General features: G+C 49.3%; 1 protein-coding gene across 22 annotated transcripts in view; it reads right to left on the reverse strand.

Annotated features, from left to right (window-relative positions):
- DYSF (dysferlin) overlaps window positions 1-19,260 on the reverse strand; it is a 223,677-nt gene that overhangs the window by 139,622 nt on the left and 64,795 nt on the right. For all 22 annotated transcript variants that reach the window (XM_030877537.2, XM_030877532.2, XM_030877534.2 and 19 more), the window contains 4 exons: window positions 14,031-14,157; window positions 10,540-10,643; window positions 2,598-2,666; window positions 2,427-2,470 (listed from right to left, as the gene is read on the reverse strand). In XM_030877537.2, coding sequence (XP_030733397.2) covers window positions 2,427-2,470; window positions 2,598-2,666; window positions 10,540-10,643; window positions 14,031-14,157 — 344 coding nt within the window. The remainder of the gene's footprint in view (window positions 1-2,426; window positions 2,471-2,597; window positions 2,667-10,539; window positions 10,644-14,030; window positions 14,158-19,260) is intronic.

Genomic DNA, 19,260 nt, shown 5'->3' on the forward strand with positions numbered 1-19,260 from the left:
CCTGCTGCTTCCTTGCCAGGCTAGACCTAGAGTTCTCAATCCAGTGATTCTGACCCCAGGACATCTGGCAACGTCTGGAAATATTTTTGATGTGGAGGGGAGTGGTAGAGAGAAGCCATGGTTGCAGCAAACATCCTACAGTGCACAGGACAGTCACCCACTGCAAAGACTTTTCCAGTCCAAAACGTCACAGTGCTGAGACTGAGGAACGCTGGATGGGGCAGGATCTATCTCCTTCCAGAAGGTTCCCCACGTGCCTCTTCCCTCCTCTCGGGGCCCAGCAGGCCCTCTCTCCCTGCTGTGCATCCTTTGGCCACAGGAGGCTTCAGGAGATGATACCCACACGCCCCATTGTGAAAGACCCGCCTGGGCACGGCAATTTCATTTTCCTTTTAAATCTTAAAGCCATGAGATACCAGATCTCTGCTGCTCCCTTCCTTTCTCTCTGTATTTCCCAGGGAGGTGTTGAAGCTTTAAAGTTTTCCCTCAGGGCGGGGGCTACATTAGGAAGAGTGAATTGCCAGCACAGATCTGTATCCCTTTTCCTGGTGAATAACGTTAAGATGAACTGGAAAGTAAAAATTCCCTTAAACATTTTACAGTAAGGTTATCAATACCAGATAATTGACAGTTGATGACGCTTTTAAACTGCCTTCATGACCAACCCCTAGAAAAGACCAGCCCTTGGAGAGGAATAGGATTTCTCACCTCTGGTCTTACATGAATCTGGTGAGAAGGGAAAGAGAATGGGAGGAGAGAGATTTTGTGTCAGGTTTTTTTTTTTGCGGGGTAGGGGGTAGTTTGGGGGATTTTGTCTTTTAATGAAAGAAATTCTTTGAGAACTGAATGGAAGATTAAGTTACAGAGAAAAGGCCATATGGACCATATCGTATTTCTAGGATTCAGGTAATAACACAAGTTTATCTGAGTTTTCTGGGAAGAAAGCACTTTTCTGGATAGGAACTTGCAGCAACTGAATGTTTTCTGGCCAAGAGTTGGGTTTTGGGGCTTGGGGTTGCTTTTGGAAAATGCAGCAAGTCTGAAAATAGACTCACAATAAAAATGCCACTTCAGCCTAAACCAGAGAGGCAGCCACCACATTCGGTAATGTGTTTGGATTGTACAGTATGCCGATGCCTCACTCGGCTCACACGGACTCGGGCGAGGCCGTCCACAACACAGGGGACGCGGCGCCCTTGCGCTCGCACGCCCGCGTGCATCCACTCACACCGCCACGCACAGGCACGCACCCAGCGCACGCACGCGCGCGCACACGTCGAGGGGAAGGATGGCTCCGTGGGTGTAGAGCACATTGCCCCCAAAGCACCTCCCACAGAGCATACGGGCGGGCAGGGCCCCAGAGGCCTCTCCCTCCTCGCCCCCCTCGCACTCCCTTCCTCTCCTCTAATTCTCCCAAGCTGTCTTCTCTCGGGCTGGGGACCTGGCGCGCACTTTAATGGCTCTGTGGCCTGGGGGTTTTCCCTAGTCTCTCATTATCCTCCTGGCTGGGGGTGCCATGGGCCTGAGACCAAAGGACAACACGCCGGGAACCGCACAGCCAAGACTTTTTGGGGGCAGAGAAAGGACAACTCTCTCTTTTGGGAAAGGCTGATGTAGGGAAGGTCCTGGAGATCGCGCGTGGGGACGCCTAACAGCCGTCGGGCGTGAGAGAAGGCTCAACGCGGAAGGGTCAGCACGGCCCGGTGGTTAAGCAAGCGCACGGGCGGAGGGAGCACAGGCTTGTTCGAGCCTGGCCTCGGCTGCTTCCCAACGTCGTACAGGGTACTCAGTCTATTCAAACCTACTCCCTCATCTGCAAGGTCGGGCGGTGCCTGGAGTCGAGGCGAGCGTCAGGTGGGACACGCATGTAAAGCGCTCACTGGGAGGAGGACCTGGAGCACATAGACGCTCAGCAAGGGTTAGATACTCATTTTCTAAGATGACTGTGTGACTCTTGCCCACCCCTGCTGCAAGCCGGCAGTGGCATCCCCAGCTCGGGTAACCGGACCCACTTCCCCAGCCTGAAGACCCGTTTCATCCTACCAACACTGTGGGCAACACAGCCCACCCTCCTGGAAGCTTTGCTCTTTCCAGCTTCCATGCCTCTGCTTATGACCCTCTCTTCATTAGAATGCCTTCATCCTGAACTTCCCAAAACCTCACCTCCTCCAGGAAGCCTTCCTGGCCCCTCCTGGCCTCAGGGATCTCTGGTTCCTGGAGCTGTTCCAGCCCCCGCTGGCTGCCCTCGAGCAGGGCTGTAAGCTTCCCAACAGCCCACACCCTCTCCTTCTCTGGCCTCCCCCAGAGGAAACTACCTCACCTGAAACAGACTCTCCCACTTCTTGCAGAATGAACAAAAGGAAACCGAAGGACCAAGTAACCCCTGACAACAGCCACCTCTAAAGATCCCGGGACGCAGAGCTCACCAGTCTATGACACGAATCCTCATTTTCTCACACATGGAGGGAAACTAAGGAGGGAAGAGAGACGGGTTGGGTGGGGTCCTTCTGAAGAAGCAGAAGTCTGGGATGCAGGCGGGAACTGGGTAGGCTGGGAGCCCAGGCCTCCTGGGGTGGGCTCATGGGGGTGAGGCTCACCATGGCAGGCACCGTGATGCTCTGGTTCCACTGAGGGTTGGCCGTCTTCTCCAGGATCTTGCTGCAGAGCTAGAAGACACAGAGCACAGGTGGATGGAGCTTTGAGGGGACTCTGGGCTCCCTCGGAGACCACCACACCAGCCAGCAGCCATTCTCTGCCATGCTGGCCACGTTTGGGGCTGGGCAGAAGGCCCTGGGGGCCATGGAGCCTGGTGCAGTGGGCTCAGACACAGGGAATCTTTCTAGAGACAAAGCTCAATGGTAGATCAGACCCAAGGGGGCATGGGGTGGAGGGAGTTAGGAGGGATAGATTGTTTGAATGTCACAACCCTCCTTCCTTATCTCATACCTCTGGCTGGAAATTCTCCTCCCTCACCTCCCATTATGGCCATGACCCTAAATATGGAGCCCTGCGTCCAGACCAGCTTTCCCAGGAGTCCTAGAGTCTGAGGCAATCCCCTTTGCCCATCAGCCCAGATCACCTGCCCTTTTGGAAGACTGTGAACCCAGGAGATTAGAGATGGAGGGAGGAGGAGAGGAAAGGGGGGCTGGAGGGCCAGGGCAGGGGGCCATGCACCTGCATCTGAGAGAGGAAAATGCAGTGAAGACACAAACCTCATAAGCCACAGTCTGCCTCCAATCAGCCCTGCTCATAAGACTGGGCTTTCCACAAACAAGAAATCTAGCAGAGGTGGAAACCAGATCCAATCCAGCGGCTTGTGTGTTCTGCTCTGCCCTGGGCGTCCCCAGGGAGGCACCAGGTCCCTTAGCCAGCCCAGGGCATCCCGTACCCACACAGGGCAGCTGGTGAAGACTCTGCTTCAGATCCTGGAAGGTGTGTGTGTCCTACACACGGAAACAGTGAGCAGCCTTCCTCAGGGCATTTACTGTGGGCCCTGATTGTGTGAAGCATTGACATGCATTTTCTCATCTAATGAGCACCTGACCAGACTGGGGGCTTTGGGCCCTCCATCAAATGAGGGTGTGGCCTCCCTAGGGGCCAGGACTTTGTCTCCATCCCTGATCCACCCAGTACCAGCCCCTGTGCCCACCATCCCCTCCTCCCTGTGAGAAGAGCCCAGGCAAAGTCTGGGGGCAGGGATGGGTGCCGGGATTTGGCCCTTGTGTGAGCAAAGAGAGGAGTAAGGAAAGAAGAGCTCCGACAGTCAGACGGAACAAAAGGCAAAGTGGGACACACAGTTCTCAGGAATGGTTACACAAAGGGCTGTAAAGCACACAGAAAGATGCTTAATCTCCCTCATAATAAAAGAAACAAAATGAATGAGATACGACGTCTCATCTATCAGATTCACAAAAATCTCTAAAGCCTGACAGCCCTCTCTTGGCAAGGCAATGGGAAAACTGCACGCTAGGATTTTGCTGGTGGGAAAACAGAACAGCTCAACCCCTCCAAAGGGCCATTGGCCACTATGGTTCAAAATTACAAATGCAAATGCCCTCTGACCTACCAGTCCTACCTCTAGAAAGTATCCTACAGAAAGACTTGCACGTGTGCAGCATAACACGTGTACGAGGTTATCCACTGCAGCATGGCTCCAACTAGGGAGGACGTGGAACAACCCATGTGTCCACCAACAGAGGACAGATTAGATAAAGTGTGATCCATCCACAGAATGGGGCACTGTGTAGCCCTAGAAGAATGAAAGAGCTCTGTGATATGAAACAACTTCCAAGTTCTATTATTAAGTGAAAAAAGCAAGGTGCAGAACAGTGAGTGTCATGTGCAACCGTTTGTGTTAAAAGGGTAAAAGGTAAGAATTTATGGTCAGATGTGTGCAGCATATGCATAATTAAGCCAGAATGATGCAAAATGATGGATGCATAAATGTATATGGTGGGCATAATAAATGTATTACCTAATTCAAAACTTAGATGAACAAAAGTTTAAAATAGGAAGGAAAGAAGGAAGGGAGGGAGGGAGGGAGGGAGGGAGGGAAGACTCGTTAATCAGACACAGCTGAGAGACGCTGGCAGCATCACTCAGCTCCCTGGACAAGAAGGCACAGGTTGTCCCCACCCTCCCCCAGCCCTGCCCCAGGCAGTCCAAGGCCTCCCCAGCAATCACTTCCTCCGGGCTGCCCTTGGAGGCTCCCCGTGAGAGAGCCACCGAGATGTGGGTGGGATTAAAATGTATGTTATATCATCTCATGGAATATTATGCAGCCATCAAAAAATTGATTTCAAAGACTATTTAATAACCTAAGGAAATGTTAGGTGATAAAAGCACTTTACCAAACCACACAGATATAGTGGACTCTCATTACTGGCGGTAGTTACACATTCTAACTACACATCGTAAGTCACCAAGAACATGAGCTGATGAACACTGAAGCGTTGCTCCTAAAAGAAATACAGGGTTAGGTTCCTGCAAGCCTCTGTCACAACAGTTTTTTGTCAACTCACCAATAACCTTGTTTTATGTGTGTTTCTGTTTCAAAACACCGTTTTTTTATTATATATTGTGGATTCATTAACATTGAACTCACAGCCAACAGCACTCTCACTCATGCCTGTATGAAGCTTACCTAATACATAGTTTCTCCATAAGGCACGTCACAGCCTTCTTACACAGGGAAACACTAGACAGCATTTCAGCACAACACTCGGGAGCCCTTGTAAACACTGAAATCACCAGCAAAAAGCACAAAAAATGCAAAAAGCATGACACTAAATAGACCAGGAAAAGGACACATTTACACCACGAGAGCTGAAACAAGGAGGGAATCACATTGTTTCAGCCCAGCTGGCAACATGCACCTCAGCTGACTCAAATTGTTCCCAGCTTTGCAAATGATCACCAAAGCACCATAAGGATTAATTTGGGGTTACAAATAAATTTTAGCGAGTAGGCAAATTTGCAAATACAGAATCTGTGAATAATGAAGATCAACTGTATTCCAAATCCAATTTTTTTTCCACTGGGGCAGGGCAGGGCCAGGGCTGGCAGGGGGGATGTGCAACAGAGAGAAGGAGTGAGAGCTACAGGGAGGAAAACGTAAACAAATGTTCATGGTGGGCCTCTCCAAGGTGGTGTGCAGGAATGTGCTAAATTTTTTTCATTTTCCTTGCTTTTCTCTGATTTTTTCATCTTTTTATGATTAATAGGTTTTATTCTTGGAAAATAAAAAGGTCGCTTTAGTCTCCCACTCTGCCCTCCAAGTACCTCCCCTGTCCTTGCCCCATACCATGAAGAAGTGTGATATGTGTGTGTGTGTGAGTGCGCACACACACAAAACCTTCTATCTCAGTAGCTTGGCCAAATCAGGTATGGTTCACGTCTTAGATAACAGTGCCACCAAGTGTCCATTAGAGGAAATGCAAAGAGGGCCAGGCTTGGGTGAGTAGGCACACAGAGGACAAATCCCCAGGGCTTTTCATTTCAGAAAAGGGTGAATGAGAAAAAGTGACACACCAGAGACAGAGAGAGGACAGGCAGGATGACACAGGTGATAAAGGTAGCAGAGAGAGTTGGGGGAAGCCATGACGAGGTGGCTGGGGCAGAGAGCAGGGGACACAGAGACCCGGTGACCACCAGAAGATGGAGGGTCTCAACTGCCTCTTTCATAAGCCCCTTCCTTCTAGAGGGAAAATGGAGGGTGCAGCTTCATTCAGGAGCCCAGCCACCAGTCAGCTTTATATATTCCCTTGCCTGGGCCAGGTCCCCTACCTCTATCACCTTCCCCAGACATCTGCACCTTCCTAGAAAAATCCCCAGGGCCAGCCAAGGGCATCTGAGAACAGGAGCCCTAGAGAGATCAAGGTGCTGGCAGGGACCCAGTAGCAGCTAGGAGCCCCAGAGCTCTGAGACTCAGCTCCAAGGAAAGCTACTGAATCGGAAGGCAGGTCGGTCTTGGTTCTAGCCATCCTCACAGCACCCTACCATGTTGGGAATGTGGAATAAAAACAATCTTGAGACATGACTTTCGCATCTGTCAAGCTGGGAAAACTGATCCTGGTCCTTGGAGTAAGTGTCCAGCAGGACTGTCCAGCCAACCTTCCTGCTTCCTTCCTGCCTCCATTCATCCCATCACGGTCCCTCCTAAGGGCATCAGACTCTGAGCCCAAGCCCAAACAAAAACTGCACTTCGGTAAGACCCATAGTGAGCATTTACACCCCAGTGTGAATGAGTTTAAAATTCGTGTTACCTCTCCCACAGACATTTCCCCTGAGACCCTGTCTTAGCCCGGGACGGAGGAACAGCTCAAAGGCGCTCCACTGGCCAACAGCAGGATGGTTCACACAACCAGCACCATAACTGATTTTAACACACTGAATTAATAAAAAGTATTAGGGGCATATTAACACTCAAAAGGGAAGAGGGGAGGGGAAGCTCTTCTTTACAAAAAATACCAGCTAATAAAGAGAGAAGGAATGATAATGAGGGAATCGCCGCTTTGCACCCCAGGTGAATGACTTTTCAGGCAAGGAGGTCAATGGCTTCGTGGACCATTAGGTAAGAGGTTGCTGGGAAACAGGACATCAGCACACGTCAAGATATCGCCCACAGATAACCTGCAAAGTACAGAGGCGAGCGTGTGCTTTGACAAGGGAGAGATCTGGAGACACCACCTAAACCAAGTAATCAATCATTACCAACGATGGGACAAGGTGACATTTTGCTTCCTGCTGTGATGCAATACAACGTACGAAACATCACCCGTGATGCGTTCTTGCCCAAACAGTTCATTTGAATGCAATCTGATCTTGAGACCTAACTTCCAGTTTATAGGAAATACAGGGGCCAGAAGAAGTTAAACAACAACAGAAGGAAACAATGAGACAAATCCAGGACATGGACCAATGGCTTGGGCTTTTCAAAAATGCAATGTTGTGGGGTGAGAAAAATGGGAATGATGGAGGTGGGTAAAAGACTGTTACAGAAGAGACTAACACAGAGCGTAAAATCCAGTTGGATCTTAGATCAAAACAAAATTAGGGCTTCCCTGGTGGCGCAGTGGTTGAGAGTCCGCCTGCCGATGCAGGGGATGCGGGTTCGTGCCCCGGTCCAGGAAGATCCCACATGCCGCGGAGCAGCTAGGCCCGTGAGCCATGGCCGCTGAGCCTGCGCGTCCGGAGCCTGTGCTCCGCAACGGGAGAGGCCACAACAGTGAGAGGCCCACGTACCGCAAAAAAAAAAACAAAAACAAACAAAAAAAATTAAACAGCTCTAAAAGACATTTGGGGGATAATCAGAGAATATTTATATGAGCCAGTATCTGACAAGAGTAGAAGATAATTGTTAATTTCCTAGGTGTGATAATGTTATTGTGGTTACAAAGAATTTTCTTTTTCTCAGGAGGGGCATGCTGAAGCCTTTAGGGGCAAAGTGTGCAATTAGGTTTCAAATGACTGGGGTGGGGGGAGTATCCAGAGAGAGAGAGAAAGTAAATGCAGCAAAATGTTCATAATTGTTTCATCTAAGTGGAGGCCATACCAGGGGGTAAGCATTCACTGAACCATTCTTTCAACTTTTCTTTATGTTTTTAAATATTAAAAAAAATAAAGTGTTTCAACAGTGTCTAATATTGATTCACAGTAAAAAATAAAAATTTTAAAAACTAGAAAGATAGGCCCCAAACATAAACTTTGTATGATGCCTTATGGATAATGCTACTTTTTCTGCATTTTTCAAAATTCCTTAATAAATATGTGCATCGATAATAAAAGAAGAAAGAAAAGAAACATAAAACGGGGGGCGGGGAAGAGTGTGGACTTCAGGTAGCAGGCAGAGGAAACAAGCTATCCAAGGCCTTCCTCCCGTTTGTGAAATCACACCTGGGCCTCAGCGATCCGGTCCCTGACCTCAGGGGTCCCTTTGTTGGTGGGATGGGCGGGCAGACCCTACATCTTTCCAAAATGAATCTAAGAAGAGATTAAGTGGAAAAGAACACTGCAAAGTGCTGTGTGAATGGGAGCCCACACGACCTCCATCATCACCCTAGGCTTTTAGCGTTTGTTGTTAAGCTTGTAAACACCTCCCCAACTGTCCTATAACACCTGCGTGTCTCCCTTCCGGCCTCTGCCTCGGGAGCAAAGCAGAGCCGGCTGCACCCGCCCTCCACTCGGCTCTGTTCAAAGCCCTTCTCCTCCGCCCGTTTCCAATTTTCCTGTTAACACCCAAGTCATCCAACTCAACTCGCCGGAGCCTGGCGCTGCGGCCGGCCGGTGGACCTCTGGGCCAGGCCGGCGGGGCCCCGGAGGGCGCTACCCAACCCTGCCAGCTCCCTGAGGTTGGGACGAAGCTCAGAGGCGCCTCGTTAGGGTTCCGGGAGCCGGGGTGGAGGCTGCGCCTTCCAGATACGTCATTCTCCCCTATTTCCAGTATTTCCACCAGTCTCTGCTCTGAGGTTACACAGTAAAAGAAATCGGGCTGTTTCCCCGAAAGTCAGAGGAACATATGCTAACAAACACCGGAATGCAGCGGAAAACGGGCTAAAAAAGGGCCGTGCAATCGGCCGCGCGGAGCCCCGAAGGCCGAACTAGCACATCAGGCCTGTGTGGGTGACGGAAGCTAAACCTTGAACGATGCAACAGACTTGCTGGGGGGAAAGGGCCAGGAAGGACCCCGGAGTGCACAGGCCCGGGCAAAAGCTAGGTGTGACCGCAGGGCAGACGAGAGGTCACACGGGCGACGTGCTGGCTGTGCGGTTTGTACCCGCACGCCCCCCTCCGCACCCCGCCCCCCCCGCCCCCCCCCAGCGAGACAGTGGGGCTGAAACCCGCTCAGTTCGGCGCTGCTCCAAGCGGGCTGCAGAGCTGCGTCCGCCCAGGAGGGGGCGAGATGTTCCACATTCTCGCAAAGACTGTACAAGCTAATATTGGCCATGGAGATGAGGTGAGAAAGTTCGGCTGGGTGAGACCTGGTCAACCAGGTTATGCGGTTTGAACTTCCTTTTACAGACAGGACTGTGTTTTACACTAAATATGCTGGTGGATTTCTACGGGGAGAACCCGGACAAGAGAATGGACCCAAGGCTGTTGTGTTGCCCTGGGGAGAGATGACAGTGACTAGGGGCATAGAGACAGGAAAGGACCTCGGGATTTTTGAAGGCAAGAGCTAGGGGTGGCATGTTTGATGTAGGCAGGTCAAAAAAAAAAGGGCCGAATCAAGGCAGGCCCACATTCTCTGCCTTTGATGGTGGTACCTGATTAGGATGGCGGCTTCTGGAAGTGGGGCGGTTTGGGGCAGCAGATGACTCCTTTAAAGGGCTGGAGGGGCAGAATATAGAGACTTGAAGAGGCATGGGGAGGTCTGTGTCTGAAGAGAGGGGTCAGAGTCAAATACAGCTGTGGATTCCTCTGTGGAGAGGTGACGGCTGAACCCTGGGAGTGGCTGAGGCTTCGAAGGAGAGCCTGGAAAGTGGGCAAAGCCATCCCTAAGGTGGGATAGAGGGAGGGGCCCAGGCAGAAATCAAGAGGGACTGGAGCAACAGCCTGGCCTCTAGGCAGGAAGGAAGAGAGGTACACGATCCCTAGGGCCCCCACCAGTGTGGCTGAAAGGAGTCTGCCCAACTCCTGCCACAACTTTTTAAAAATAATCATTATGTTTTCACTGCATTGTTTTTAAGTTTCCCTATCATTGTGCCTTCACATCTGGTTTCCTGACTATTACTTAATTTTCCCCCAAATATTCCTCTATCTATCCACTGTCCATATGTCCTCTCCCTGTCCATCCACACCTATGTGTCTGTCTCAAACACCCGAGCAGACCTGTCCTCGTGCGTGTGCATGGCAGCCCCAGAGAGCTGGGCCTGCGTGTCTCACCCCATGTCCCACAATCAGCCCCCCATCCCCGGTGTGCACATGCCTCTGATGGGGGGCACTGCGTGTGCCTCACTCTGTCCTGCACATCCAGTGCCCATCCACAGGGACATCCAGTCATCACCCTCCCACAAATCCTCTTGTTTACTTGCCCCTTACCATCTTCCCCGCAAAGCTGACTTCCACGAAGGGATCCACCAAGTTCTTCTTGTTACTCTCAAAGCCAAAGATCTGCTTCACGTTGTCCATTACGGCATCATCCACTGAGGAGAAAGACATGCTGATCACTGCCCACCCGCTCTCCCATCTTCAAAACCCCCACTTCCCACCTGTCTCCCCACAGTCCTGGGACTCCCTGAGAGAGACGCCATGGACCCCTCAGCCCAGGGCTCCTGGGAGAAAGGACCATCTCAGAATAGCAGCTCCTGAGGGCACTGCGCTGCTTCCTTGCCCAGCTCCAAACAGCTGGTTCACTGTCCCCCGCCCCGTTCTCAAAGGCTTTCAGAACAGGTCCGATTGATTGACTGATTAGAAATCTACATCGCTAAGAGCAGTAAATAATCCAGAAAAAGACTGGAAGTTGGGGACTTCCCTGGTGGCACAGTGGTTAAGAATTCACCTGCCAATGCAGGGGACACGGGTTCGATCCCTGGTCCAGGAAGATCACCCATGCCACGGAGCAGCTAAGCCCATGCACCACAGCTACTGAGCCTGTGCTCTAGAGCCCCTGAGCCACAACTACTGAGCCTGTGTGCCACAGCTACTGAAGCCCGTGCACCCAGAGCCCATGCTCTGCAACAAGAGAAGCCACAGCAATAAGCCCGCACACCACAACAAGGAGTAGCCCCCACTCGCCGCAACTAGAGAAAAGCCCACGTGGAGCAACGAAGACCCAATGCAGCCATAAATAAATTAACTAAATAAATAAATAAACTTTTTAAAAAAACTAAAATGAGGTATCACCTCACACCAGTCAGAATGGCCATCATCAAAAAAATCTACAAACAATAAATGCTGGAGAAGGTGTGGAGAAAAGGGAACCCTCTTGCACTGTTGGTGGGAATGTAAATTGATACAGCCACTATGGAGAACAGTATGGAGGTTCCTTAAAAAACTACAAATAGAACTACCAAGCTATAGTGGGAATAGCAATCCCACTACTGGGCATATACCCTGAGAAAACCATAATTCAAAAAGAGTCATGTACCACAATGTTCATTGAAGCTCTACTTACAATAGCCAGGACATGGAAGCAATGTTAAGTGTCGTCCATCAACAGATGAATGGATAAAGAAGATGTGGCACATATATACAATGGAATATTACCCAGCCATAGAAAGAAACGAAATTGAGTTATTTTTAGTGAGGTGGATGGACCTAGAGACTTTCATACAGAGTGAAGTCAGAAAGAGAAACAAATGCTGTATGCTAACACATATATATGGAATCTAAAAAAAAAAAAACATGGTTCTGACGAACCTAGGGGCAGGACAGGACTGAAGACACAGAGAATGGACTTGAGGACACAGGGAGGGGGAAGGGTAGGCTGGGATGAAGTGAGAGAGTAGCACGGACATATATACACTACCAAATGTAAAATAGATAGCTAGTGGGAAGCAGCCGCATAGCACAGGGAGATCAGCTCGGTGCTTTGTGTCCACCTAGAGGGGTGGGATAGGGAGGGTGGGAAGGAGACGCAAGAGGAAGGAGATATGGGAATATATGTATATGTATAGCTGATTCACTTTGTTATACAGCAGAAACTAACACGCCATTGTAAAGCAATTATACTCCAATAAAGATGTTAAAAAAGAAAAAGAGTAGCCCCCGCTCATCACAACTAGAGAAAGCCTGCTCACAGCAACGAAGACCCAATGCAGCCAAAAATAAATTAATTAAAAAAAAAAGACTGTAAGTTGTTATAATAATATCCCATTACTGTTGCCTGTTTGACATTTTCCTTTATATATATACATTAGCACAGTGATTTTCCTGAGGGTAACCAATAAGTCAATTCCGTTTAAAAATATATATTTATATATATACATTTAATCTATGCTGCTTCAAACCAATATTTTACTGAATTAGCCATATTTTTACATATGTATTTACAGATGATAGATGTGTGTATGTGTGTATATGCTAGGTATAAATGTACATATGTATATAAATGAGAAACTGAGAGGAGGGGACAGTTAACACTTGTATACTAGCCAATGTCTACATGAATACAACAGATAACAATTAGCAAATATTTATGTTCTATTTACCCATCTATTTTTCTTTTATTTATATTTAAACAACATTTCAGAGAATTCAACATAATCCCCTTTACCCTGAGCAAAGCAAACATTTCTATTTCCCCAGCCCCCTTTGGAAGCTCACCAGCCTCACTTCTGCATAGTTTCAACCAACAGACGCAGAATGTTCTAAGCCTGTATTTTAATGCCCATTACTTATTTAAAGGCTTTCCCCATGATTTTGGTTCAATTAAGCTTGTGCAGAAGGAACCCATTTATTGGTGTCATTAGTCAAAGCAGAAACCCTCAAGCAATTAGCTTCATGGAAAACTCGTAAACAGGGACCCAAGTAGTCCCCGACTACTTGTTCTTGTGAACTCTGCTATGGACAGCGCCTGGCTTAATTCTGCTAATGTATGCTCCAAAATAGTGGCTTATAGCCCGCAGCAAGAGAACTACCAGGGAGCATTTTTAAACTACCAGTGTGTAAGCCCCACCCCAAACCAAGTCAATCTGAAACACTGGAGGAAGGGCCCAGGCATCTGCACTTCCTTAAAGCTTCCAGGATGATTTAACTGCAGCCTGGGTTGACACCCACAGCTTTAGAATATTCAGCATAATTCCCCCACATTTATTGAGCACACAGGGTAGGGCTAGTACAGGGTTAGTCACTGTGAGAAATCAGGCAGTGGCCACAATGGCCTTCTTGGGATGATGAGGACATAGCCACAGCTAGGGTGACCCACTGTCCCAGTTTACCAGGGAATGAGGACTTTCTGGGATGTGGGACTTTGGGTGCTAAAACCAGGACAGTCCCAGGCAAACTAGACACCCATGTGTCTCCACTTAGTGGAAACACTGAGCCCTTCTAACAACATTTCAGCAACTGCTTCCCCAGCCCAGGGTCTGCCAATTTTCAGTCTGGGGCTTCCTAGAGGAGAGAAAGAAAATCAGTGGGATCCAGCCGTGAGCGCAGAACAGAGAGTTGAAATGGTGCTGACTCCGCAGTGAGAGCCAAGAAAATGGGTGCACGGAGTGGCCAAAGAGCCAGTCAAGGCCTAGCAGATGCTGAAACGGAGCCCAGGGGCAGCTAGTACTCTCAAGACTTCTTGCATCTCTGTGACTCCACCAGCATCAGTATGACTTCTCATTAATTCTGACTGTTTCTCTGTTAAGAACAGTAAAAAGCCTTGGGAAACCTAGAGAGGGTGTGAGGCTTCGCCAGACGGCAGAGCAGAGGGAGAACTGGGCTGACACGGATCTAGTAGACCCTCGGGGTGAGGAAGCCAGGCCAAGGGGAGGCAGAGAGGGAGCAGGGGACCAGCCCCTCCATCTCCTTCCCCCTGGGAGCTGAGGCAGCCCAGCCCAGCGTCCCCCCTCACAGTCACCCAACGAGGGCACCAGACTCACTCTGCGGTAAATCCTCGGCCCTGAAGACCTTCAGGCAGAAGTGCGCTCCGCGGAGGGCCACGCCGGTCGGCCTGAGCAGGTTGCCTTCAATGTCCTCCTTGTCTTCAGAGGGGTCTTTTCTCTCCAGCTACAACACAACCAAATATGATTCCTTAATGTGCCTTCGAGCACAGTGTTTTACCTTCCTTTTCTGAGAGCTCAACCAACACACTTAAATGGTGCATCTCGGGACTTCCCTGGTGGCACAGCGGATAAGACCCTGCTGCGCTCCCAATGCAGGGGGCCTGGGTTCGATCCCTGGTCAGAGAACTAGATCCCACATGCATGCTGCAACTAAGAGTTCACATGCCGCAACTAAGGAGCTGGCAAGCCACAACTAAGGAGACCAACTGTCGCAACTAGGGAGCCCACGTGCCACAACTAAGGAGCCCGCCTGCCGCAACTAAGACCTGGTTGCAACTACATAAATAAATTTTTTTTTAGAAAAAAGTATTCCTGGATCCAAAATTGCACCATTCAGGTCATGTTTATAAATAAATAAATGGTGCATCTTGAAGAAAGGCAGATCTCGCCCTGCTACTTCCTAGCCTGTGATCTCTGACAGGTTCCTTACCCTGAGACTCTGCTTCCTCATCTGGACAGTGGAGACAATGACACTGACCTCCCGGGCTGTGGGAGGATCAACTTCAATAACATGTAAATGCACGTGGCACACCGGCAGGCTCTCAAGAACTGCAGTCTCCTTCCCATTCCACCCATCAAAAAATAGCACAGAGGTGACAGAGGTCTAGGCCAGCCACTGTCTTCAATAACGTCTGTTCATTCACCCAACAAGTATCTATTGAGTGACTACTAAGTGTCAGCATCACGCTGAGGGGCGAGGGCTGCCGCAGTGAACAAGATGGACAGAGGTCCTGCCCCCGTGGTTCTCACCTTTCACAGGGAAAGCAGACCTTTAAGCAAATGAATGTAATAGCATATGCTGGGTATTATGATTAGAACAGTAATAATAAAAATAATATTTACTGATTGTATACACTCTCTCATGTAATCCTGACAGCAACCCCCATGAGCAGTGGGTCTCAAATGTGGCTACACATTAGAAACTGGAGAATCAGTGACTTCTAGACCACTGCTATACCTTCCAACTAAAATGCAGATTCTGGTTCAACAGGTCTGGGGTGGAGCCCAAGACTCTGTATTTTAACAAATGCCCAGACGACGCCAATGCTGTGGGGTGCAAGGCCCTGGGATACCCCACTTTACAGATAAGCTAGATGAGGGTTAACGTAGGCTGGATGTAGAACCAGTGGGTTTAGAAAGAACAGAGCAAGGGGGCTTGTAACTATATTGAGGGGAGGGCAGGAATAGTGTTGGTGATGTGCCAGCTTGGAGACCTGGATGGTGGGATCCAGGCAGGGGCAGAAACTCATGCAGAGCGAGGGCTAACTTGGCAGTTTGAGGAACAAAAGATCCACGTGCTGCACTTGGGCAAGGGGGTGGCAGAAGGATAGGAGAGAGGTGGCTTCAGGCCATGCCCAGCAGCTCACTCCTTGGAAAGCTGCCTGGACCATCCTCACTCAGTCCACAGGTAGAAACCTGCTTCAGAATCTTTGCAGCAAAATTCTCCATCCCAGAATGCCTCACGTCGCACAAGTGCTGGTGAAGGAATTAGTTCTGCACTGCTTTTCCTCAGCTCACAACTGAAGAAAATGATCACCTCCTCTGCTTTCAGTCATCATCCTTAACACTGCTCATTCCCTTAGACAACAAGCACTGATTGAGCACCTACTGTTCACAAGACCTGTACTAGGCAAGAGGGGAGATAAAACAGTTCATATCTATTATACTGTCGCTGACCTCAAGAAACTGAGTCTCAGTGACAAAGATGGACACATTAACTGAACTAACAAAACATGGGGTGGTGACCGAAAGGAAAAACCAATCAGTTTCCCTGGAAGACAAGGCAGGCTTCATGGAGGAAGTAGCATCTGAATTGGGTCTTGAAGAACAAAGTGGTTTTTGGTAGGCAGAGAAGGCATCCCATCAGGTGAAAAGGCAGGGAGAAGGATGGAAGTACATTCTGGAAGGGGTCACGTTGTCTGCTGTGGCCACAGTACGGGGTCCATGGAAGTATGTCCCGGCAAGTGGCACTGCAAAATCAGCCTGAGGCCAAATGTTCATGGCCTTGAATGTCATGCTAAGGATCCTGGACTTCATCCTGTAAGTAACTGGGAGGGAGGGTGGGTCTCCGGCAGATTTTTAAGAGGAGATTCACATGATTGTATCTGAGTTTAAAGAAGATGGTTTTGGTGGTAATGTGGGGTTAACTGGAGTTACAGCAGCTGAACCTACATCTTCATTCACACAGAGGCCCAGGTAAGATATGACGGGAGCCTGACCTTGAACTCTGGTCTTGGGATGAGAGAGAGGAGAGGCATGCACTGAGGTTGTCATGCCAACAAGACTGGCCAACTGTGTGCGTGTGGACTGACAGATGTGGGACTGAAGGATGAGGAAAGACGTTCTGGCCTGGGGAACTAAGTGGATGATGAGTGCCATTTCCCAAGATGTCACCTAACACAGGATGGGAATCAGGTATGAGGAGTGGGCAGCGAATGATACTGGGTTTCTATATGTGAAGTTAAAGGGGCCTAAGGAACATGTTCATGTGCTTTGGTACAGGCAACTGAAACTGAGCGTCTGGAGCTCTGAAGATGCAGGCTGGAGATGAGCGATTGAGGAGCCTCAGGTAGACGGAGACAGGCTCCTCCATAGACAGATAGATGCACTGCAAAATCAGACTGAGGCCAGATGCTCATGGGCCTTGAATGTCACGTCAAAGGCACAGCAAAGATGCAGGCAGCAGAATTTTGTCAAGCCACTGAATGTGAAGGATCCATTCCAAAAAAAAAAAAAAAAAGGAAAAGAATGAGGGGAGTCATGGATGCCGACGGAGAAGAGAGTTTCAAATAAGACGTGAGCTCCAGAATCAAACGCTGTGGAGCAACAGAGCGGATTAATGAGAGAAGAGCTCCTGGGGCTTTGCGACGGATGACCCTTAGGCCAGTGGGTCAGGGAAGGAGGCAGTGGGAAGCACGCTGAAGGGGTGAAGGAGTGAGCAGCTGGCAAAGGACTAGAGAAGAGGGACACAGGGTACTCTCAAGAACTTGGTGACCTTGGTGATGGCTGAAAGGAAGAGGAAAGCAGCTTGGAGGGGAGGGGTGGGGAGAAATGGTGAAGGCAAGGGTGTTTTGAGATTGGGAAATCTGGAGTCTGACACAGACCAGAGGGCAGGAGCCAGAGAAGAGACAGGAAGAACAAGACAGGGGTGGTATGGAGGACGTGAGCACATGCAAAGGAGACGGGGAGTGGGGAAGGGAGGGAAGATGAAGGAAGATGGGGGGTGCGCTGATGACCCAGGGAGCTTCAAGCACTCACATCACTCCCACTGTGCGGCTCTGTCTCTCTACGGGGGACCGAGGCTGGAGCTTAAGACCAGGAGGTTGTTTTGTTTTGTTTTGTTTAAGTTTTTTTGGCTGTGCCACGTGGCTTGGAGGATCTCAGTTTCCCTGACCAGGGATCGAACCCGTGCCCTCGGCAGTGGAAGCGCAGAGTCCCAACCACTGGACCGCCAGGGAATTCCTGACCAGAAATTTTGGAAACGGCCACTGTGGAGGATGGGATAAGGAGTAAACCTCACCCAAGTAAAGGAAGACATTGACAGCAACTCCAGGTGACTTTTGCTCCCAAAGCTGACCAAGGAGTGGTGCGGACAGCATGTCGTGGGGAGGGTGGGGGCCACGAGGTGTGGCAGCAGAGCCCAGAAGCTAGCGAGCACAGAGTGAGAGTGCGGATCGGGGACGGGGGCCAGGCTTCAGGAGGGAGTTGATGGGCTGGGAAACTGAGAGGGGTCAGGGCTGTAACCTCAGTGAGGAAGAACTGCCATTCACTGAGGGTGAGGGAGGGAAAGAGGCAGGAAGAAACTGGTGGGGAGAGCAATTTCCAAGCTCAGGGTCTGAAAGGAAGTAAGATCAGATGTTGATGGCTCATCAGCAAGGACACGTCAGACCTCAGAACAATGGCAAAGATGGGAATCTGCCAGCAAGGACCCTCCTGCACCAGCTCTGCCTGTGCCAGGGGTAGGTAACAGCCGAGAAGACCAGAGGAAATAACCAGTGAGGCAGGCTTCAGAGAAGAAGGCAATCTACAAGCGATAAATGCCAGAGAGGGTGTGGAGAAAAGGGAACCCTCCTATACTGCTGGTGGGAATGTAAATTGGTGCAGGCACTATGGAGAACAGTATGGAGGTTCCTTAAAAAACTACAAATAGAGCTACCATATGACCCAGCAGTCCCACTCCTGGGCATATATCCAGAGAAAACCATAATCCAGGAGGATACACGCACCCCAATGTTCATGGCAGCACTATTTACAATAGCCAGGACGTGGAAGCAACCTAAATGTCCATCAACAGAGGAATGGATAAAGAAGATGTGGTACATATATACAATGGAATATTACTCAGCCATAAAAAAGAACGAAATAATGCCATCTGCAGCAACATGGATGGACTTAGAGATTGTTATACTGAGTGAAGTAAGTCAGACAGAGAAGGACAAATATATGATATCGCTTATATGTGAAATCTTAAAAATGGTAGAAATGAACCTATTTACAAAACAGAAATAGAGTCACAGATGTAGAAAACAAACTTAGGTTACCAAGGGGGGGTGTATAAATTGGGAGATTGGGTTTGACATATACACACTGCTATATATAACATAGATAACTAATAAGAACCCACTGTATAGCACAGGGAACTCTACTCAATGCTCCGTAATGACCTATGCAGGAATAGAATCTAAAAAAGAGTAGATATATGTATATTTATAAGTGATTCACTTTGCTGCACAGCAGGAACTAACACAACATTGTAAATCAACTATACTCCAATAAAATTAATTTTAAAAAAAAGAAGAAGGCAATGCTGAAGTTGAGAAGCTACTGTGGGAAACCAAAAGATGGCCACTCCTCCCATCCTGAAAGCCACAAAGAGCTGAAGCAGAGAACAGGGGCTTCCCTCTGAGTTGGTCTCAAGAAAAGTGGTTTCATCCGGGAAAAACAAGGGTCTGATCAATGGGAAGAAGAGGAAAGAGTGTCTTAGGAAAGGGTAATAGATTCAGAGAGTCCACGTAGAAGGAAAAGGAGCAGGAAAGCACAATGTCTG

Source organism: Globicephala melas, chromosome 12 (assembly GCF_963455315.2).
Source record: "Globicephala melas chromosome 12, mGloMel1.2, whole genome shotgun sequence".
Taxonomy (NCBI): Eukaryota; Metazoa; Chordata; class Mammalia; order Artiodactyla; family Delphinidae; genus Globicephala; species Globicephala melas.